This window comes from Leguminivora glycinivorella, chromosome 6 (assembly GCF_023078275.1).
Source record: "Leguminivora glycinivorella isolate SPB_JAAS2020 chromosome 6, LegGlyc_1.1, whole genome shotgun sequence".
NCBI classification, from domain to species: domain Eukaryota; kingdom Metazoa; phylum Arthropoda; class Insecta; order Lepidoptera; family Tortricidae; genus Leguminivora; species Leguminivora glycinivorella.
Window position 1 is genome coordinate 5,183,318 of NC_062976.1, and position 24,255 is coordinate 5,207,572.

Consider the following 24,255-nt stretch of genomic DNA (forward strand, 5'->3'; position numbering starts at 1 on the left):
CTGGAGGATCCGGAAAAATGCTGGTCTGAACGGTTACTTGCCGAACCCAATGTTATCTTCGAAACGAAAGCCCACTGACAGACTTCGCTAGATCATTACTTCAGAATAGGAGAAGATCGTGCTGTCAAGAGAGCGTTCTTTGGTCGACTGACTGGTGGCCGTCCAGTGGGTCGACCCAGGTAGCGCTGGGAGGACAGTGCGGCGGCGGATCTGCGTTACGTCCCAGCCACGACATTGGTCTAAGCGCGACAGCGGTGAGCGGCAGCCATACGTGCGAATGAAAAGTCCCATCGCTGTGTCTCGCTCCAATGTATGGCCGCCGCTCACCGCTGTCGCGCTTAGACCAATGTCGTGGCTGAGCCATTAGCTTCTTGTCAGTTACTGGCAGGAGAGGCTGCGCAGGATCAGGAACGGTGGCGTGCTCTCATTTCGGAGGCCAAAATAGTTAATATAGTTATATACCTCAGAGGCGCAAACGTCTCAGTAGGCCTAGGTATCATAAGTGTGGAGCGACAGTATCTTACCCTCGAGATTAGACTACTTGACTAAAGATATACTGTCGATCCAATCCTGTACTAGAGATAATTTATGAATAGATCTCCTATTAGCATACCAATCTAAGAAATGGCGAACTTCTACAGCGTGGTTGCTATTTGCGTTATAAAACATAATTTTGACCAATAGCTGTGGTATTTTAGACAATGAGTCATTTCCGTCAAGTATCCACTATGATTCAGTCGATACTTTCCGTCAACTAACTCAAATATTGCCAGTCAAAGACACTTTGTCTTGTTTATTATCGCGCGATAAACGCCAGGCGGTAAGACTATTATATGACATGACAAAATATAAAATTAATTAAACGTGTCATAAAAAGGTAGTAAAAAAGATGATTAATAGACTTATTAACGATTGAGGTACATACTTTGTGGTTTAAACGACTTCCTTATATACTTTTTGCACAAAATTGCCTCTTTATATTTGACGACAATTTATGTAATTTTAGTTGGGCTATGAGTCATTGAGTACGATAATTTACCTATAATGAAAGACGATTGACCCTGGTAGTCCACCTGATGGAAAGTGAAGATAGAGGCTAAGATGGAGCTCATCTATTTGAAACTTTTGAAAACCTCCATCTTTTATGCATCTCCATTTTTTCTCCAAGTAACACGATTTGCTGATTCTCTTCTCTCTCTCTTCTCTTCTCCAGAGTTGAGCCTGCGACCATTTTCATCTCTTCCTATTAGAGGTCTGTGCTGTCTTAGTGCATAGGCAGCATAGCCCACATTATTATTTTATAGCTTTAAACGAGCAATTCTTGTATGTATATTTATTTATATGTATATACCGGCGATCTCGGAAATCGCTCTAACGATTTCGCTAAAATTTGTTATGTGGGGGTTTTCGGGGGTGAAAAATCGATCTAGCTTAGCCTTAGATCCCGGAAAACGCGAATTTTCGAATTTCGGATTAGTAATCGCAAAATATGGTCGATAATTTCGTTGTCCGAGCTTTGGCAACGCGTAGCTCCGTTGTAAGTGCGTCGGTCTAATAATCGCAGGTGTCAGGTCAGGGTTCAAATCCCAGCCAGAAATAAAGTTTTTTTTTTTGTATTTATAAGTTTTTTTTAAATCTAAAGACGCGATATTATAAAAGAGAACTGCACGTTTATATGTTAAGGTGTGGCCTGATACAGTGTCTTTGTATCCAATCGAATTGTATAAAAAGGGGTTTTATACATCACGCGGATAACACTGTCCTGTCCATCTATTATTGGCTACGTGCACGACAATTACGCCCACTACCATGTGAACTTGAAGTGGAAAATGACAAAAAATGACATGTAAACAAACATTATATTTTAACGATTTTTCGTTAATTTTAAATAAATCGAATAACAAGAGCTACTATTTCAAGTGTAATTTAGGTAGATAGACTATAAAGACATGGATATAATACCAAAAATCAGTTTCCAAAGCATTACTCACGGTATAAACTTCCAACCCCAGACTACAGAAAGAGTCAATAAATTGGTGCTGGCAGGGCATATAAAGAATCTTGAAGAACATAGGAGTAATGGTACAAGTTCTTCGAGCTAGTGATATGGTATTCGCTAAACCTCCGACCCATTAATGCCATATAAAACAAATCTAAACGTAAGTACCAAGTCATGTCCGCGGCCGCAGAAATATCCAACACGGGCCTATTCCCAGGCTAGGCCTGAATCTTTAAGCATAATCTTTTACGGTAGGAAAAATACTAACAGCGTATTGAACAATATTAGGTAAACAAAGCTTAAATATAATTTATTATAATGGTTTGTTTTGACATGTCACTTACGTTTTCTTTTCACCGTAGCTATCCATTTAGTTCTTTGATCCAATTTCCAGTGTGCTCTAAGAAATGCATAGAACGTGCAACGACTATTTATGCCATTATTTTTACAATTAACAACGAAACAACATTGATGCCCCATATCAAACATTCATTACACATTGTATTATATTTTATGAGTTTTGATAGATGACAACCACAATCAGTGTCGATTTTGACCACCGCAAGCACTGCGATCGCTTTGCTTACCCCCTCCATGCACTTCGCACGAAGCCAATAGGAGTTTAGGTAATTGGCCTATTGGGTTCACAATAGACAGAAACATATACAAGGTTCATTAGCTTTTGTTACTACAAAATGTGGTAAAACGTGATGTGTTGATGTCGTGCAACTTGGTCAAAGTAATTTGCGCTCGAGTGTGGAATAATAATATTACCTACGTTAAAAAAGTCCTTGAAACGAAGGTTATGATGTTTTTCTAAAATGCAATCAATAGTTTTCCCTCATGCAATTTGCATGTAAATTATGATTATTACCAGAGGGCGGAATTGCTCATGGCAAAAATCAAACGTCAATAGAGTTGGAATGTTAAATTTTATCGACATTTTCAGCTATCGATAAATTCAGTCTCCTTTTACATTTCTGACTTTAAACTAGTGCTCCTGGTCGTGACCGTGTTTCGTGTACCCGTAGCCGAATCTCCGTTGCCGTGTTACTCGGCAACGGAGATCCGCTCCGTTTGCTCCGTGTGATTCGGCTACGTGTAATTAAGATACGTAGCTACGTGTACACGGAGATACGTATCTTATTTATACGTAGATCGGATCCAGTCGTGACCGTGACGTTTAGTGTAGATTTCATGCGTGTCACTAAGACCCCCGAATGTAATGCAAGGGGCGAGTTTTTAATTTCAGTTTCCATACTTTTGCATTTTAAATAAAGTTTTAAGAGTGATCAAAAATAATAAGATGCAAATATTATGTTGGAGGCAAAAATAATAGACCAGTACAAATTGTAAAAGATGTGTATCAAAAGAATTCGCGTACAATCAACATATAAAAAATAGGTAAAATTCTAATTTTCATTCACATGACACAGACTACATATAATTAATCAACTTTTTTTAAATAATCTAACATGTACAGTCAGCGTCTTATAGTTGGTAGTATCCGAAGTAGTCAAATAGTTTGTTATTTTTTTCACTAACTATCACTTTCACTTAACTTCACAAACAATAGGAACACATGGTACTTAACAGGTCAATCCCAAAGCTACTTGAAGGTAATTATTATCAATGGCCCGCAAACTATTGTTTGTTATCTTTATCTGCACGTGCAACTATTTCTTAGTATTTTCACCGACGAAAGACGGTTGTCCAGCCAGTAATAATATTTATGAACAACAGTGTATATTATTATTTCACTTAAAATACTTTTAAATTGTTGCATTGGTCTACCTGTAGCATTTCTTACTAGGGAGTCAATATTAATTAGAGATATTAATATATTTATTTGGATGGACTTTCATATTCATCGACATCGCCAAGTAGGTACCTAGTACCTACCTGAGGTGCGATTTTGATTCTCATCGGGTGGCTTATTTCGTACTAAATAGTCATCGGCTGCATACAAAACAAGGCACCGGTGAGATTCAAAAATCCCACCAATACCACCTCTGGTTTTTTTTGTACAAACTCATAATGTCTGGTTATCAGAGAACAGAATAATACCAATATGTAATTACTTAAAAAAACATCTGGAATCAAATCAATGCAAAGACCACGAGTATAACACATAATGCGAAGGGTCCGTTCGACACTTACAAGCTCTCTTTCAACAACCGAGCGGAGAGGAGCCGAAGCCGAGATTCGCGGGAACGTAGCCGAATCCAGAAACGGATACGTATCTTTGACGTGACCGTGTAGTACGGGATCTTAGCACCGCCGGTGCTAAGGCTACGTAGCTACGGTACCGCGTGTAACACGTATATCACAAGCCCTACTTTAAACCTCTTTGATTAGCTATTCGACCATTTGATTTTGACCTCTTTGATTAAATTAAAAGTAAATTGTATGACATATAATTACCATTTCTGTCACTAGTCCTTTTTAAACTAATTCACGTTTGAAAAAAATGGTTAATCCAAAACGAAAAAGAGTCAACAAATGGATAAAAAGGTATCTTTGTCGTACTTACGTCGAAAACAACTCAACAATATACTGATAATTTCAGTGTAATCGATAGTCGATAGAATTCAACGTTCCAACTCTATTGACGTTTGATTTTTGCCATGAGCAATTCCGCCCTCTGATTATTACTCTTGCCAATTAGCTACACGCCATAAGAATTTTTTGGAAGATATTGACCGTACGTGCTATGTAAATAGATAATAAAATTAATAACTAAAGTATATTATCCAGCGTTGCCAAGGGCGGATCCAGCTTCGTGCCGGGGGAGGGGGGGGTCATGATAAATAAATAAGTAAATACCTACTTACATAAACTCACGCCTGTATTCTCAAACGAAACAGTTCATGTTTCGGTGCCACTCTTGGTAGTACTATGTATGTATATAGGTTCAAACCTATACATATTTCCATTGGAACATTTAAATTTTCCAGCAAAGTGGCCCGTTATCATTCTCTGAGTATAAAGTTCACCTGGTTGTGTCTTTTGTTTTTATCCATTATTAATTTAGTAAGTGCTGGGTATCAATCAACATCAACTATTAATTTACTAATAGCTCGGCATCACAATTACTGGATCTACCCTAACTTGATATTACTTTTAATACGAGTATATTATTAACCCTTAATTTGGCAGAGACTCTGGTGACAAAAATTTTCCGATTTTACTTAATATATTGAATAACAGGTGTTTTTAAAGCGTCCGAAAAATATTTAAAAAAATCTAGATTTATTAGTTTTGGAAAAAAAATATGTCCGCCACAGCGGACTCTGCCAAATATTGGGATAAATTAATATGTCCGCTGAGGCGGACACTGCCAAACATACGGTCATTTAAAATAAACAAGTATTTCTTAACATATATTTATTTTAAAAATTAACAAATATAATAATTTTGTATGAAAATCAAACTGACACATATTTATAGTCAAATATCATTATTTTAACTTTTTTCCGACTTTTTGGCCAGGTTGCACAGGCCGTGATCACGACAGACTGATGTGACAGTGATGTCCCAGCAAAATGTCGTCGAAGATGTAAATAACACAAAACTACCCGAAATTAATTATATCAATGTTCGGGGCAGACAAAGAAATTATAAATTTTGATCTACCCGGTTTTCTTTAATGTTTATTGCCCCTCGCGCGACATGTAACATTCACAATATCCGCGCACTACGTATACCTAAAAGTGCCAAAATTTTAACTGCTTGTTCCAGCACCACACGCTGTTGGATTAAATAAAAAATCTAAGCATAAAAGCAGGCCACCAAAACAAGAAAATCAAAATAATAAACAAAACAATATAATAATTTGTTACAACACGTGTCACCGCAACATTGGCATAGTCCGCCACGGCGGACAAATCGTATTTAGTATATATTTGGCACTGTCCGGTGCGGCGGACAACTTGTTTAGATGATGATTATGAGTATTAGAAATTGAGAAATTAATTGAAAACATAACCACTTGCAACTATTATGTAATATATTTTATTATTTATACAACAGAAATACCCTGTTTTTACAAAAACCAAAAGAAAAACGCATACATATTTTGCTAAAAACAGTTGACTTCTGATGCGGTGCCATCTTGACGAGTAACTGTCAAACGAGTGTTGACAGTGGTCAAATGGTATTTTTATACAAAGCATGTATCATAAAAGAGTCTCTTTCCATATGTTAAATTAAATAAAATTCTACCTAAAAAGCGAAATATTTTTTTTTATCACCTGTCCGTCCCACCGGACTCTGCCAAATTAAGGGTTAATACCTATTATGTTGCGACACTTGCGACGATTTAAAAACAGGGCAGACCCCGTAGCCGAGTGGCATTTCTACGACGCGAAACGAAAACGTAACCCCGCGAAAAATAGTCTGGCTCTGTCGCGCCAATACGCAATAGCGATAGAGATAGATATCTACGAGCGTGTCGTTTCGTGAGCGTTTGTGCATTCGGCTACGCACGCAGGTAGCCACCATTTGACTACTACTTTAAACGACCGTGTAAAATAACAACACTACTTTTTTTGCTCTATTTATTTGCACCAGGGATTTCCCGAGGAGAAATTCAACAGTGACTTGTGGTAGAACTACAATAGATATTCGAGACATTGAAGAATGGGGCTTAAGGGTCCCCCCACATCTAGCGTCTCGCGAGCGTCGCGTCGGGCCAACAGTATGGGCAAAGCCCGACGCCGCGTCGACGTCGCGTCGACGCGACGTCTTTTTCCATACAGTTGGCCCGACGCGACGCTCGCGAGACGCTAGATGTGGGGGGACCCTAATATGGGACAACCCAAGGGACGGGTTTTTGTCATCATTGTCAATATATCAATCATTTTATTTGCAGTAAAACTTACATGCACGCAAAGAGGTGTATTGCCGATCGCTTTTTAACTTTGGATTCTAAAGTCTCAAGACAGGATTTTTCGAGTGAAAATTCGTACCAGAAAAGGATAATTCTGTTTTAGTTTTTCCACAGAACTTAATTTAGATAGAAGAAACAAATTCATATATTTGTATAGGGGCCGAGCGTGTCAAATTTTGTACTGAAGTTGATTCTTGCCTGTAATTTTAAATATGTCTCAGGCTCTTGATTGTTCATAATTTTTGTGTTGTTGCAATTGAATATCACGTAACGAGGCATTTTTTATGTTTTGGTTGACTTCAACTTACAAAAATTGACGCCCGAAAGCTGCAAGCTGCGAGTAAAGACGGACAACTCAGTGGATTTCACTGAGTTCATTTGACACGCTAAGTAGATACGTTTGCTTGATCTATGGTATATATGACATCTGTGAGTTTTTCTTATAGTCTATGAGTCTTCTAGTAGTTCTAGTCATAATGATTGTTGATCGCTCTCTACTATTCTGCATCATTTGACCAATGTTTGTTATTACTGAGTTAGCAGTTATGTAAAAAACTTACGGTATATAAATTATGAATAAACATGTCCTATATTTACATCTAACTCAAAGTATAAATGTTCGCACGTGTGAGAAATACATTTTTCATCCGTTTTCTTTTAGTTATCTAGAAGCGATTAAAAATAAATTGCTTCACGTTCAAAAGGAATCCATTATGTGTACTCAGGTCGTTCAGGACTCGCCCTTCAGACATCTCGACGTTACTCCTGAGACCTTATGTCACAGTAAAAATATTGAAAAGATTATCGCAAGATTCACAAGTGTCTAACATTTTGGCTTAGGGATCTGAAGAATAAATATACATAATCAGCCTTGAGGATTTAAGGAAAGTTAGTGTTTTAAAAAAAAAAACGTTATAGTTAGCAAAAAAAATTCCAACACGCGATGGGTCGAACTAGGTAGTATGCAGATTGCAGACATCAAACGTCGATATGAATTCTACATTGTCCCAAAGTTTCATCCTTGAGAAAATGAGGAAGGCCTGGCGGCTCTGGGCTCTTAGTCCATATGGAATACATACTTTTGTGGTCAAGTTATATATTTAGCCTATCGTTTTGGTGCATCCTTTTCACATACAAAATGTGCGATCGGCGACAAATCTGCGCGTTATCATAGGTGTTAGAGCGGTTTCACACTACGTCCGATCCGTACCCGTGTAAATAATATCCGTCGTAGCCGTAGAACTATTTGCATGGTACCTTATTTGGTACCTTACGCCGTGGCTTGCGTGGGCGACGGTCGCGCGATGGTCGCGCGACGGCGATGCGACGCATACGAAATCAAACCTTATCGATATGGAAGTAGACGATGCGATGAGACGCGACGGCGACGGTCGCGCGACCGTCGCCCACGCAAGACACGGCGTTAGTGCGTTTTCACATTATCCGATCCGATATCGGATGTCGGAAGGTTTTCAAAGGCAAAAATCTAAAGATGGCAGCTTAAATGTATGGGATATCGGTCCTACAGTCACCGGCATAAATAAGTGGTGATTTCTGTACCTTGTCGCTTTTAATCATTTGACAACTTCGTATGACATTTCAAACAAGATGTTAATGTGACAAGGTACAAAAATCATCACTTATTTATGCTGGTGACTGCACATCCGGTATCGGATCGGATAATGTAAAAAAGCACTTAAGCACTACACATCAGATTTCTTTCCGTCATTCTTCGGATTTAGTGCGTAAGCTACCATGCAAATAAATAGTTCTATGGCCGCGGCGGATCTTATTTTCACGGATTCGGATCGGACGCTGTACGAAACCGCTCTGACACTATTGACACCTCTACTAAAGCCAAACACGCGTTTTTGTCGCCACCCATTAATACCAGTTCATTAAGTCTAGATACTGTCTAGCGACATTTAACTGTGGTTAGGTAAATTAATTATAGAGTCAAAGGGTGAAAGCGTTCCTAATAAAGGTTTAATTGCGAGCTTGATTGATATTGTTTAACATTAAGTATGTTGGATTGGATTGGAAGCGCAGTAAATTAATCAAGAGTACAAATACATTTTAATGAGAATAGAGGTTCCAGAAACCTTACAGAGCATTAAAGCGGCACTATAATCCATACTAATATTATAAATTTATGGGAAAGTGTGTGTGTCTGTTTGTTTGTCCGTCTTTCACGGCAAAACGAAGCGACGAATTGACGAGATTATTTAAGCGGAGATAGGTGAAGGGATGGAGAGTGACATAGGCTACTTTTTGTCTCTTTCTAACCCCCCACTTCCCTAAAATGGGGGAGTAGAAATGTGTATGGAGCATTCCGCAATTTTTGAATTTAAGCGAGCGAAGCCGCGAGCAAAAGCTAGTTACTAAATAAAATACCTTCTAATAATAATAAATGCCAAAGTAATGTCTTTTTGTTCTTCACGCTTACTAGTACAGATTTAGATGAAATTTTTGGTATGGAGATAGGTATGATATTAGACTGAGCTTTTTCTACAATCGGCTGCTGCTTAAATGATATTGCTGCTTATTAGCAGTGCGCCATCGATTATAAAGATCTGTATATTACAATGTGCTCATGTTATGTTTAGTGACAACCTTGTGTTCTTCCAAAGGCTGTTGTATGCACTTACCATCAGTACCATCAGGCGAACTGCATACATGTCGGTGATTGGACACAGGTTGAATAAAAAAAAAAACATTATATTACAAGATGCTCATGTAGGTTGAGTTTGTGAGCTTCTTCTGTGTGCGCTTACCATCACACGAACTATGCATGTTGATGATTGGATTCGCTTTCGATATGTCGAGTAAAATATCATTAGAATACCTAACGCACGTTTTGTACAAAAAATGTGTTTTTGTCCTAGATGTAAAATGTCGACACAATCGAAATAGCAGCCCGTCTAAATATATTTACATACAAAAATGCATTAGTTGTAAAATACGATACGCGGCGTGCCAAGTCAGTAATTGCACTGTAGAAAATGCAATTTTTGGCACTTACACCTACCTCAATACTTGCTATAATTAGGACAATCCCGGTAATGGTTTCAATGACATTCTTGGGAATTTCTCGGGAATTTCTAAACCGGTTGGTTTAGAAATGAATAAGGTACAGCGGGGCAAATCTCGACTGGGGACAAATGTAACTGGTCCATTTTTTCCATGTTTTACAATGTTTGCATTATTAAATAGTGTCCACCGGTTATATGTAGTAGGCGTGTTCAGTGGGTATATATGTAGAACCAGGGACCGGAACCGCTTACCATAACCGGGGTTTTTACTTATTATTGAATAACCATAGCGAGTACAAGCTCATACGTATCGTCTCTAAACAAGTTTATGTCGATTCAAATAACGTAGTTTTATGTCGATTCAAACAATATTGGACTTTAAAACCTTACACTAAAATTTAAAACATAACTGACCTGAATTATCATAGTGTGTTTTGACATTGAATGCATTCGTAGCGCGCGCCGGGTCGTTCTATTGTTTATCTATCTTACCTGTGACCTGTGCGTTTCCGAACAATTCTAGTTTTAGCTTTTTAAAGATCAACCTTTTGTTTGGCCGTCGGACCATCTCAGCAAAGACGCTCATACTCGAGAGCAAATTTTAGTAAAGAACTAACTAAAAAAAATATTGTGAAAGAACAAAGCAATAAATTCTATCGATATCTTACGATTAGATAATTGAAAACATCTTCTCAATTGGGCTTTGTTAAAAATGTCAAAATAGCTATTTATGCAACAAGTGCGGAAAGTAGGTGATTTCTGATGAGTGTCATATAAGCCGATACGAGTCGGAATTTCGGAAATCATCTTTGCGCACATGTTTCAAAGTTTTCAAACAATGCTTTACTTTGCATTGTGCGAGTAAATAAAAAAACATAATAAGACAAAATACTTTAGTAATTATTAAAATTAAAAGTTATGTTAGTACAATTTTCGAATTTGAAAGACATTGGTTTTATGGGACTTATAATAGTAAAGTTCAAAATAAAATAAAAAAATTGAAAATTAAAAAGCACTAGTGCGGAAAAGTATTACTTTCCACACGATTTTTATGGGACTGATAGTGAAGTTAAAGTTAAGTTTAACTTCACTATCAGTCCCAGTCATTAGTTAAGTTAAAGTTAAAAGCAAAATAAAAAAAATGTTAAAAGCACCAGTGAATATTATGGAAAAGTACCTACTTCTTTCCGCACAATTTTGCTTCATAGAAAACGCACTTTTCGAGCACATACATTCTAATAGCTATTTTTATGGGACTAATAGCGAAGTTCAAAATTTAAAGAAAAATGAAAAGTAAAAAGCACTAGTGCGGAAAAGTACTTTTCGCACGATTTTGCTTCATAGAAAACGCACTTTTCGAGCACATACAGTGCTATTTTTATGGGACTGATAGAGAAGTAACAAATTAAAAAAAAAGTAAAAAGCACTAGTACGGAAAAGTACTACTTTCCGCACGATTTTTCTGGGATAGACAGTGCAGTTAAAAATTAAAAAAAAAATTAAAAGTAAAAAGCACTAGTGACTAGTGCGGAAAAGTAGGTACTACTATCCGCACAATTTTGCTTCATAGAATACGCACTTTTCGAGCACATACATTGTAATAGCTATTTTTATGGGACTGATAGTGAAGTCCTAAATAAAATAAAAAATTAAAAGTAAAAAGTACCAGTGCCGAAAAGTACTCTACTTTCCGCACGATCTTACTTTATAGAAAACGAACTTTTGTAATAGCTATTTTTATGGGACTGATAGTGAAGTTCAAAATTAAAAGTAAAAAACACTAGTGCGGAAAAGTACTACTTTCCGCACGATTTTCCGGGGATGGATAGTGAAGTTCAAAATGTAAAAAAAAGAAAAATAAAAAGCACTAGTGTGGAAAAGTATTACTTTCCGCACGATTTTGTTTCATAGGAAACGCACTTCTCGAGCACACATACATTATAATAGCTATTTTTATGAGACTCATAGCGAAGTTCATAATAAAAAAAAATTAAAGTAAAAAGCACTAGTTTGAAAAAGTACTACTTTCCACACGATTTTTCTGGGACGTATAGTGAAGTTCAAAATTTAAAAACATTTGAAAAGTAAAAAGCGCTAGTGCGGAAAAGTACTACTTTCCGCACAATGTTGCTACATATAAATCGCACTTTCCGAGCACATATATTATAATAGCTATTTTTACGGGTCTGATAGCGAAGTTCATAATTAAAAAAAAAAAGTAAAAAACCCTAGTGCGAAAATGTACAACTTTCCGAACGATTTTTCTGGGACGGATGGTGGCCTTCAAAATTTAAATAAAATTGGAATGTAAAAAACACTAGTGCGGAAAAGTACTACTTTCCGCATGATTTTGTTTTATAGAAAACGCACTTTTCGAGCACATTGTTATAGCTATTTTTATGGGAGTGATAGTGAAGTTCAAAATTTAAAGTAAAAAGAACTAGTATGGAAAAGTACTACTTTAAAAGTACCTACTACTTGCTGCACGATTTTGCTTCGTAAAAAACGTACTTTTCGATCACATGCATTGTAAACGCACTTTTTGAGCACATGCATTGTTATAGTTATTTTTATGAGACTGATAGTGAAGTTCAAAATAAATAAAAATTAAAAGTAAAAAACCGGCCAAGAGCGTGTTGGGCCACGCTCAGTGTAGGATTCCGTAGTTTTCCGTATTTTTCTCAAAAACTACTGAACCTATCAAGTTCAAAACAATTTTCCTAGAAAGTTTTATAAAGTTCTACATTTGTGATTTTTTTCATATTTTTTAAACATATGGTTCAAAAGTTAGAGGGGGGAAGCATTTTTTTTTCCTTTAGGAGCGATCATTTCCAAAAATATTAATATTATCAAAAAACGATCTTAGTAAACCCTTATTCATTTTTAAATACCTATCTAAAAATATATCACACGTTGGGGCTGGAGAATGAAAAAAATTCAGCCCCCACTTTACATGTAGGGGGGGGGTACCCTAATAAAACATTTTTTTCCATTTTTTATTTTTGAACTTTGTTGGCGTGATTAATATACATATTGGTACCAAATTTCAGCTGTCTAGTGCTAACAGTTACTGAGATTATCCGCGGACGGACGGACGGACGGACGGACGGACGGACGGACGGACGGATGGACGGATGGACGGACGGACAGACAGACATGGCGAAACTATAAGGGTTCCTAGTTGACTACGGAACCCTAAAAGTAGGTACAAAACCTTGCTTGCTGTAAAAACCTACTTCATTTTATTCCCTTATAATACACTGATGAGTACGAGTAGGTCAATAATTGTACTATCAAATACATAAACTAAATGACGTACATGTCAAATGGTAATAACTACGCAAATTCGAGTGCACGCGTCTGAGACAAGCTCTATCTATAGCAAACCAGTTTCAATGTAGAAAGACAACAAGGAACGGATAAAGCTTACCATAACTCAATGAAAACAGGTTTTAAAAACCCTATCGCGATAGGGTTTCGGAGTTAACTTAGTTAGTAGTTATGGTAACCTCAAAGTAACAGATTCAATAAGCTTACCGTTTTAAAAGGTTACCTTTAAAAAAGCTTACCGTTTTATTTAGTAAGAAAATTGATTGGGTAAGCAAATTGATGAAGTTAAGCCTAAAAAGGGGTTTTCCGGTCCCTGTGTAGAACTCAACATCATAGTGTAATAATGGAAAAAATGGATTAGTTACAATTGCCCCCCAGTCGAGATTTGCCCCGCTGTGCCGTACTACTTTTAATAATGTTACACATTACTACAGCTGGTATCTAACTCATCACACCCTTCTTGTGTGATCCAATAAATCCCATTGCACTTTTTGTGACGGTTGATAGGACTCTGGTGTCCGCTTGGCAACTAACCACTAGAATTGGCATAGGCACTATTAGTTTTACTGCCATGCCATCTGACTTTCCAACTCACATGATAAATTAGGCCTTATTAAGTTTAGCCCTGTTTCTTCACGATGTTTTCCCTCTCTACTAGTACTTATCAAAAAAGTCGTTTTACAAGACGGGGTTTGAACCCACGACCTCCGGATTGAAAGTCGCAACTCGCAACACTCGCATCCTTTAAGTCTCCAGCGAACCTACGTTTGATATTCTACTTTTTGCCTCCCAAGTTACCATGCGCGGATTCAGGCAGTCTGGAGCCTAGTTTGGCCAATGGCCATACAAATAGACCACGTGACCCCCCCCCCCCCTCCGGGGCCTGGGTCTTTATTACGTGAGACACCCCCCTGGGCACGAAGCTGGATCCGCGCTTGCAAGTTACTGCACACAAGATTAAAATTTGAGCTGAGTTTCAGTACATCTATTTATATCCTGACCATGCCTTTTGCATGAACCGTCGGATCGGCATTCGAACTGCGCGCGAGTCGAACGTTGGAACCGATTCAAAGCCAACACTTTTCCTGTGGTTCCAACGGATAATTATTCAACCTTAATGTCCAGGACAGAAGACTCGAATTCTAGTTGTGTTTTGTGATAGCTCACATGAAGCTTGGTGTATAAACATTGGGACTTACGATTTTTTTTAAATTATAATTGTTTGTAAGTTTTCCTTCAGTAGCAAAATAAATAAGTATTTATCTTTAATCATGAGTCAGGTTTATTTACAGGAAGATTTTGAATTTAATTCGTCTGATTCACTTTTTTACGGGAATTGTCTTTATTGAATCGTTTGATCATGTCAAGGATTGTTGTTCTGAGCTAAATATTCGTTCTGAGAAGAAAATCAAATAACTGTCCCCGAGACGTTATGCTATTGCTATGTAATACTATGTAAACTCCCGTTAGGTCCTGTGTCCTCCAATTCCTCCAAGGTAATGATTATGAATGATCGAAACTAATAATTGCGGGAGCTATTTATATATAAAGTACGAGTACCTATGGCATTGTCAATAGTGACTGCCGATGCCGTCTGAGATACGCAAATGTTGCGTTCTATACCTAAAAGTGCTTTATGGGACTCTTGATCCTTCTGTTCTGGAACTTACAAGTACCAATTAAGGGGCAGACCTGCGCCAATGACCTTCGATTTGAATCCATTCATATTATGATAGTTCCTAAAGCCTATCATATTAACAGCATCGTCTTTAAGCAATATAGTATCTGATAATTACTACAAAGCTCATTGTTTCTGTGATATTTGGCATCAAAGTTGAACAATTTTAGGGCCAAAAACTGGTTTTTAGTTCATAACTTTTGTTTTAATTAGTTTTAAATTAAAATCTCTCTTGAATTTTTGGGAAAGTCTAAGGTGAATCCAAACATGTCGATTTCTTGTATGTATAAGAAGACCCTTCAGTAAAATAAAATTTGGGAAAAAGTGTTTTTTTAGTCCATGTTTAAAAAATCATAAAAAATAGTTATTTGTTTTACAAGGGGGCGAAATTGTTGTGCGCACGTGCCAATATTGATACCCGAGCAAGCGAAAGATTCCAAAATTGGAATCTTGAGCGTTGCGAGGGTTTCAAAGCACGAAGGTTAAACAAACTTTGCCACCGAGTGAAACACAAAATTTTTCACCACACCAACACGAACAAAATACTGACTATAAAACATCAAACTAAATCAAATCTATCAATCTATTCAACATCTACGATTCAAAATCATAATTTATTGGTAAATTCTACCAGCCAGCTTAAGACATCAAGTTAAAATTTGTATGAAATTACTTTGCACTCTTGTGGATAAAATGCAATTTTGCTATCTGTTTTCGAATAGCAAAGTAAGCCTTTACCAGTTGGTGTGGTGAAAATAACTATTCTTTTTTTTTCAAATATGGCTCTTACAAATAGAGATAAAAGATTGAAGAACCGATGGCGTTTGTCTTATAATTTATCAGTAGAGCAAATTAAGGAATTTCAACTCAAAACTTGTCAAAAATCGATGAAAACCGTGTGGAGCCCCTTAAATTTAAAATTTATTACGGGATTTAAATTTGAAATTAGCAAGAGACCCGCGGACCGAAAAAGATTGGGAACCCCCTAGCTATTTACAAATTAATACGTCAATCAAAGACGTGTTTAGACTGCTACCTCCTCTAAAAGATAATTTTAACATTATAAATAACTTCTAAAAATATTCGCGATAATGGCGATGTTATTGATACAGGTCAAGTTAACATTATTATAAAACTGGTAATAAAGTATAGAGTTGACACAAACAGGAAACATGATAAATAAATACAGCTGCACATGTTTAGGATAATTCAGTACCTAGTATAATTATAAACAATAAACATTATTTCTAGTGGTGAGGCGTTGTTCATATAACTCAAATGATATCTCGGCTTCTACTTTTTAAAGAGTTTTGACGTTATCCTTGAGCTGTTGAAGACAATCAAGTTTAATTATAATTTCTCTCATTGCCTGTCCAAAATTTTTGCAACCAAAGATTGTACAATTTCGAGTACGTATTGAGTGTATACATATAGATGCTAATTAGTAATTCATTTTTTTACATGTCACTTCACTATTTTCCATTATTCTATCAAATATTTTGTATGACATAGCTATGTGTACACGGGATGAACATTCGGACACATAAGCCACTAAACTCAGTATTATTATAAACTCATAAATTGTGAAATAGACTAGAGGGTGTGTCAAGCGACACGCATAGTCTTACATACAACCTAATATAAATAGTAATATCTGGGCAACCGAGCGAAGCTCGGTTCTGTTTCGTATCCTTGACCTGTGTCGCCATCTAGTTCGAAAATAAATAGTACCTACATCGATCAATCGAAAGAACTCTCAGTCTTAACAACACAACTACTCCACACGAGATGGCGCGCGTTTCGTCACAAAAGCTCAGTGTATTTTTCTATTCGTGTTAGCCTTGACCTGTGTCGCCATCTAGTCTTTGAAGTAAATAATACTTACATCGACCGAAAGACTTCTGTCTCAACAATACAACTACTCCACACGAGATGGCGCGCGAAGAAAAACGCGTGAAAACTCGAAAATTCGCGTTTTCCGGGACCTAAGGATATGTTAGATCGATTTTTCACCCACGAAAACCCCCACATAACAAATTTCAGCGAAATCGTTAGAGCGGTTTCCGAGATCGTCGGTATAAATAAATAAATAGATAAATAAATAAATAAATAAATAAATAAATAAATAAATAAATAAATATACAAGAATTGCTCGTTTAATAGTATAAGATAAGTACGTATGCAAGTATGCAAGTTATGTCAACAATCAAATGCACAATGCAACAAAATCACGTTGCTACTGCCATCTAGCCGCCGCCGTGCCAACTGCATCGTTTGTCGATGTGCGATCGTAGTTGATTTAATTGTTACTTATTCTCGATAGATGTCGATGCGCTCACAGGGCTGTTTACTTAGACCTATTGCTATTGCTTTAGTAACCACTGGTTACACGACTGGTTATACTAATCATTATAAAGACTTGTTTAGATGGTGCGAATTCGTGGTCACATTAAGTGGAACCGTTCTAACTTTAGAGGGAGGGAGGGGGTCGCCAGGTTAGATAGATATCTCCTGTAAGGGTCTAAGGACGGGACTTGTTTACTAGTTAGATGTAGGATTAGATTCTCCGGAAGGTCAGGATAATTCGTATACCATTTCTACGGCTCTGGCAAACGAGAAAGAAGACACCATAGCGAAACGTCGCAATCGGTTGCAAGCTTCCCTTGTCGGCTATGTGGCAAAATATGTCGCTCTCGCATAGGTCTCTTTAGTCATCAAAAGCGATGTCTCTCGGACATTGCACCATAAATCGTCTGAAATAGACGCTAAGGCCAGTAGTAGTATTGGCAGTGCATTGGGGATTGGTGCTGTTTGTCAGTTTGTCACAAATTCGAGTAATCTTATGTCCAACAATAATGTTAGCGGCCGCCGTTGGATCTAATAGTTATAATCCATAAGATTTAACAAAGAAGGGCTGACAATATAGGGGCAGCTCCAGTCGTGCAGTGCAGACTGGTAGCTAAGCGTATTAGGTAATCGGAGTGTAATACTCGTACCGTACAGGTTGGTAACACAAAATACTACGGAAGATCCCACAATTCTCACCGCATCGGCTCCATTGAGTTGATGCTCTCACAAGCAATAAGAATAACAAAGTACGTGATTATCACCAAGTTTACAGCGCGACCTAGGACAATAAGGTTCGCCTAGGCTGCCTAGAACTGCCTTTGTTGTGGTTTATTGATGATAACAACTTAGTTTTACTGTTTGCGGTATGGCCGTCACGGCACGCGTGACATACAAATGCGCGATTACATTGGCTTGTATGCATTTTGTTATGCACTTACTCGTATAGGTATGTATAAGGTGACTATTAGGCTTTACGGGTGTCACAGTAATGAGAATTCGTATTAGTTATTTATAACAGAGTGGGGCCTGTAACAAAGGCGAAGAATTGAACTCTAGGCTATTCTCCTTATACTGATCAACATTTGTTCGGCGACTTTTAAAAATAACTTGTATTTTGATTTTTATCACCCTTGAAAGTTTTTTCTAAGAGGTAATGTATTGCGAATTCTGTTAAGTCTAAAGTGTGACAGACAACGTCAATGACAACAATAATGGCGTACATTGAAGCTAATATTTATTTTGTATGAAAAATTAAAAATTTAAAGACTTCATAATTTTTAAAAGTCACTTAACAAATGTTGATCAGTATAAGGAGAATAGCCTACAGTTCAATTCTTCGCCTTTGTTACAGGCCCCACTCTGTATATTAGTCTGACTGCTAGCCTGATATGTGCGTAAATTAGGGATGTCCCGCTTGAATAAAAGGCGCGCCGTGCGTATACTTATAAATACCGCCTTACCTATACGTCAGTTATATCGGAATTATAAAATTTATACATTAATATCGGATGGGAATTTTGACACTTCCGAGCAGCCCCTTATGTGTGGATTTCCGTTAGAGATCTTCACCATCATCACCATTATTTTTCAGCCTATAATCGCGCACTGATGCTAAACATATTAGGCCTCCCTTACGCCGCTTATCCCGATTAAGTCTCATCCATAGGTCCTAGCAGCTTTCTGAAAGTACATTCGTTTTTAAGTTAAATTGCACCATCGGGGACTTTAAATAGCTGTGCAGCAGATGGCCGCGGGAGTTGTCTGAGATAGATACATTCTTTGTCTTTGTATTAATGACATTGACAGGTAGTCTATCTCGCGGCGACTTTAAACGCTGGCAGCTGAGCTGGCTAGTAAGGTTTTGCCAGACGAAACTGTGCGTTTCGCGTCACCTTGCTTGCAATAAAAAGCCCCCAATCGGTGCGAGTGTGAATTTGCGTCATATCAAATGACTGTCTGATCAAGTAAGTGAATCATAAACTTACCTTACGAACGTTGTTAAGAAACTGAATCCTGAACTTTAACTAGGAAACTTTTACTCACATCTGAAGTTAACTTGAACTTGACATCCAATTACCTGTATCTAATTTTTTTCGGTGTATTGATCTGTGCTCTCATTTCCCATTTATGTTTTGATCGGTTTGTAAATACTTACAACTACTTAAGTACATCAAGACATCTAGCATTCATACATCTAGTCTAGAGACTACGCATAGTACAACGCAAATTCTTCAAATAGGGACTCCTGAGAACGCAATATTCCGTCTGGGCCTGTGGCCAAGTGTGATATATTCTTCTCTTCCGTATTGGATGATGATTAGAGCCAAGCCAATGAAGAAAGGCGAGGAAGAAAATTATAGAAAAGTACAGACCTAGATTATAGGATATCTAAGTAAATGAAAGTATCACTTAGAGCATGTCGTTTGTCTTATAAAGTAATGCTACTAAGTTGTGCTCTAATTTGATATTATTTACCTTGACTCAGTCATGTTTGCTAAAAGTTATACGCCATATGCAAATGAGTTAACGATCATGAATACGTAATTGGCTCTATGGACTCGAATGTTGCCAAGTTGTATGCCATTTGTATTTCGTTTTCAACTTACCTATATATTGCAATACCCAGATCACAATATGTCAGTTTACTCAGTCAGTGCTAGTAGTCTTACCATAATTTTTACACTGACATTTCTGACATTCTCTAGCGACTGCATTATACGTATATTCTATACTACATATTACACAAGTTAGCATAATCTCAGTATCAAACTTGTAGTAAGGCAACAGTTCCTGCCCGCTCACTCACTACAATATTTGCGTCCATTTCCCACACAAGCAGCAGTCTCTCTGTATCTGGGCATTTTCAGAATTTGGGACGCCCCAATTAGCGTTATTAATTAACAAAATTAACTCACTGTCAGTTTTGTGACGATTATTAAGGCTGCTTTAAAAAAAAACGTCAAAATAATGTAAAATTGATAGTTTTAGTCGGTGAAATACTACACTTTCCGTTATCCAATAGATTTATTTAATTCAAGTTCCAGTTAGAGCATCTTATTATCTTGATTTTTATAAGACTGGATTTTTGAAAACTAACTCACTAAATTAATTATGAATTTTTCTCTAATGCACGTTTAGAAAAACGCACGTATAGAGCTGAATCAGTCGATCTTATTTGTAAAATTTGGACAATTTTGAATATTAAAACGGGTAAATTTATAATTCGTATATCCTGTACCACAATCATTTCAGACTAGATTTTTATTTTAAGTTTTTGAAAAAGAGTAAACTAGCCTAAGGCGAATTCAATTTTTTTCAGCAATTACCTAAAATTAAGTGACAATTTCTTTGAAAATCTACATCACATCGAAGTAAGTTGTGTACTAAATTAATCTGCAACGTTTACTTAAATTGCTGTTATGCCTTAGTGATTATAAATTGCTATTATTGATTTTTGGCAATTTTTTGAAAACGAGCCTTCACCGGTACAATTATTACCAGTTTTGGACATTTTCTCATATTTTGTTAGACCAAGTAGAAAAAGTCCTATAATGTGATATATATTTATAAACAACTCGCAAAGCCCTTTAATTTGATACCACACACGGTATGATCGAGCGCTCGGTTGCGATTTCACTATTTTTAACACGAAAGCCCTCTTAAGCATGAAATTTCACTAAAAGTATTGTTTTTGTGTTACATAAACTTTAAGCGATAATTTAAATTCAGAATGTGAAAAAAAGTAGGTACATTTTTAGACATATTTAATGCTTAATTGTCGTCACAAAACTGACAGCGAGTTAATTTTTGTTATCGACTTACGCTAATTGGGGGTCCCAAATTCTGAAAATGCCCCTAAACAACTTTGGGTAGTTTAAGTCGATGCAAAAAACCGTTACCATCCAAAAGGAACTCTTCTACAAAAATGTCGCTGTGATTTTGTGTGTCGATAACGGCGACTCGGCCGAGACTGCGGTCGTAGATAACCTCGCTTTATCACCGGCTAATGTTTAACTTAACCCGTCCAACGCGCTGGTGACTTGTTACGTTTTATTGCCACTAAATATGGCTTAGACGATATTTTGCTGACTTTGTGTTTGGCGTGGACTGTGACTTGTGATAGTTGTGATTAAGCGGTGCTGATGCCGGTGGAATTTGGTCAATATTTTTTAATAGCATAGTAGCATAGTAAATGATTGACTGTTGGTGGAAATTCAGTTTTAATGTATTTATTTTACATTTATTGTCTTCATTGTATTTTATACTGCAAACAAATTAGCACATAGTACGTACTAGTAATATTCAGTTTACTTTCATACTACTTATGTACTTATAGTTTTTGAACTTTCAACGGAACATACTGACAAAAATAAGTGTTAGTACATTCTAGAACAATGTACAATATTCCACAATCTTTCCATAAATATATCAATAGTTATCTTAATTTACAACCTATGAGTCTACAAACCGCAATTAAGTAATTATTTATGTGTAAATGGACATACAATGAACATGTAAATGTGTAAATGGCATTAGGACACTACAGTCATTTGATGGTCCATGTCTAATTTATGTAACACTTACCTTTGAAGTCCGTTGTGTGACTAATTTTAAGTAACGCGCGTGTTGAAGATGAGCAGTACTTATGCGAAAAGGTTAAAAATAACTGTTTAGTTACTAACTGAATTTATATTCTTGACATTCAACAACAAAAAAGTAGAGGTGAAATGAAATTGTAGAGTTAAATATATTTCTGATTTTTTTCGGTTCCTTTCTTTAAGAACTTGGGCTAAATAATTTTAAAGCCGGATATTTTTCTAGCTCTACCTATGCCATACTAGGAAATATATATCAACGTCTCCATGCTCATGTCCTTTACTGCAACACTTTTTTGTAAATTGTTAAAAATCAAAAATCAAAGTTGTATCACTTGATTCGTTATAATTGTTATAAATGTCGTCATAGCTGCGAGTGAGGGGACAAATTCTTACTCGCCACTTGACAAATTATACTTATGTACTTTCTTTTTGATAGACACCTGTAAAAATGTAGACGGGTGGGCGGACAATATTCGAAAAAAAAAAAAAAAAAACATACAGACGAATTGAAAACCACCTTCCTTGAGAGATTTGAGGCGGCGGTTAAAAACTGCGGGACACCTCTGCATGAGACTAGCCCAGGACCAGGATAAGTGGCGTACACGAAGGGATTCTGATTCTAATGCTCAGCAGTGGGCAATTAACGGCTGAAATGATGATGATGATGAACAATTTAGATACTTTTGAAGTTTTGAAGAATGCTGTGCCGTTTGCACTCGTTTTTTATACGAATCCTATATCCTATCCTTAGTAGGGTATGTAGGGATTAAGGATTCCTTCCTTTTGAAATATTTGTGTACCGTTTGCAACCTTCGAATCCTATTTACCGAAGTGTTCTACTTAATGCCTGTATGTTCTGGCCGCGGGCCAACGCTGCGTTTTTGCCGTTTCGCGCGGGCTATTATTACATGCACTTCGTACGTAGTGTGACGTGCGGTAGATAACGCCCATGGCCGTGTATGGGTTTATTTATACATGACTTGATAGATTTTTCCATGAAAAAATAGATTAGATTAAGAGTTTTAACTAGATACCTACGTGTTTTAAGTAACAAAATAAAGCGCCGTTTAAAAAAAGATGGTGATTGAGGGTCACCCTTGTGCTTTTGAATTGTACTTATAGTGCAGCTGCAGCTGTGCACTTGATTACACAATTAGTTGAAATTATTGTGCAATTGTTAGAAAGGGGTAATTTGATTTTGCCCTTTACGATTAAATATCAATATTATGTTTATAATAGCGGATTAAAACTCTTATATAATAAATATGTAAACTTTTTCAAAAGCTTAATTTTCTCTACCTACTTATGAAATATATAAATTAACATTTTATTCGAATCAAAACACTTAAAAATAATTTGATAAAAACAAATTATAGTCGGGCTCTCGCGCCGTTACACGGTTAGATAAACAATCGATGTGTGACAGGGCGCTATCGCATTTTCCGCGGAGGCTGCCAGTGCCGGCTGCGCGCGCGCCTCGAGAACATGTCCCTCGCGCCACCGCCATGTACATAGAGCCCGCCGCGTTCCGCGCCCCCAGCGCCGAATCCCTCGCCTCTACCCCCCCTGTCTGGACACAGTGCTTACCCTCCCCCTTATTCGCAGGGAAGAAAGCGCCGCTCAAAACCTACGAGGAACTCCAGCCCCTCTTGCAACAATCCAGGAAACGGGAGCTCAAGCTCGTCATCAGAGAGAACTCCTGGCCTATAAACAGCCCGGTCAGAGCGCTGCTGTGGCCGGCGTTGTGCCGGCAGCATCAGCATGGGAAGTCCATGCTTGACGGATTCTACTGGGACATGGTCACGCAGGTCAGTGCTCTTTGCTTTATCGTGCTCAAGGTCATTCTTATTTACTTTGATAACGGACCAACCTTGCTTCATTTAAAAGAATTCGTTCATCAAGTATTTTAAAACTTTACAAGTTACCTATTTGAGTTTAGACAGCTGTGTATTCGAGTCACGTGACGCTATTTGTCCGAATTAAATAGTCCATTGGCGCGCACGTGTTTCGCAAGTATTTAGTAACACAGACACAGAAACGTAGCAATCTTTATTGATTGATAGACTGTTGTCGGTGAATCTTACAGCTTCTTCTTCAAAAACGCATCTGATAAGGGAGATAAGATAATAATGAAACCTGAGTATGTTATGTTTACAACGAATTTCATGAAGCAAATCTAAAAATATATTTAACTTTTTTAATTACATACATCATTTAAAAAGGCAAAAATGTGTATTATAGAGTTAACGTTGACCCTTCAAGAATATGAGTGTTTTGTACACATTTTGGGCCGTTCTCGTAATCATTGTTACACACATTATGGTAATCAGGGTTTCTACAAGTGACAAACAATAAAATTATGCCGATACGTCGGCACT

General features: G+C 37.2%; 1 protein-coding gene across 9 annotated transcripts in view; it reads left to right on the forward strand.

The window, feature by feature from the left end:
* The window catches only part of LOC125226820 (GTPase-activating protein skywalker), a 162,571-nt gene that overhangs the window by 19,460 nt on the left and 118,856 nt on the right, over positions 1 to 24,255 (forward strand). For all 9 annotated transcript variants that reach the window (XM_048130934.1, XM_048130931.1, XM_048130929.1 and 6 more), the window contains exon 3: positions 23,483 to 23,685. In XM_048130934.1, coding sequence (XP_047986891.1) covers positions 23,483 to 23,685 — 203 coding nt within the window. The remainder of the gene's footprint in view (positions 1 to 23,482; positions 23,686 to 24,255) is intronic.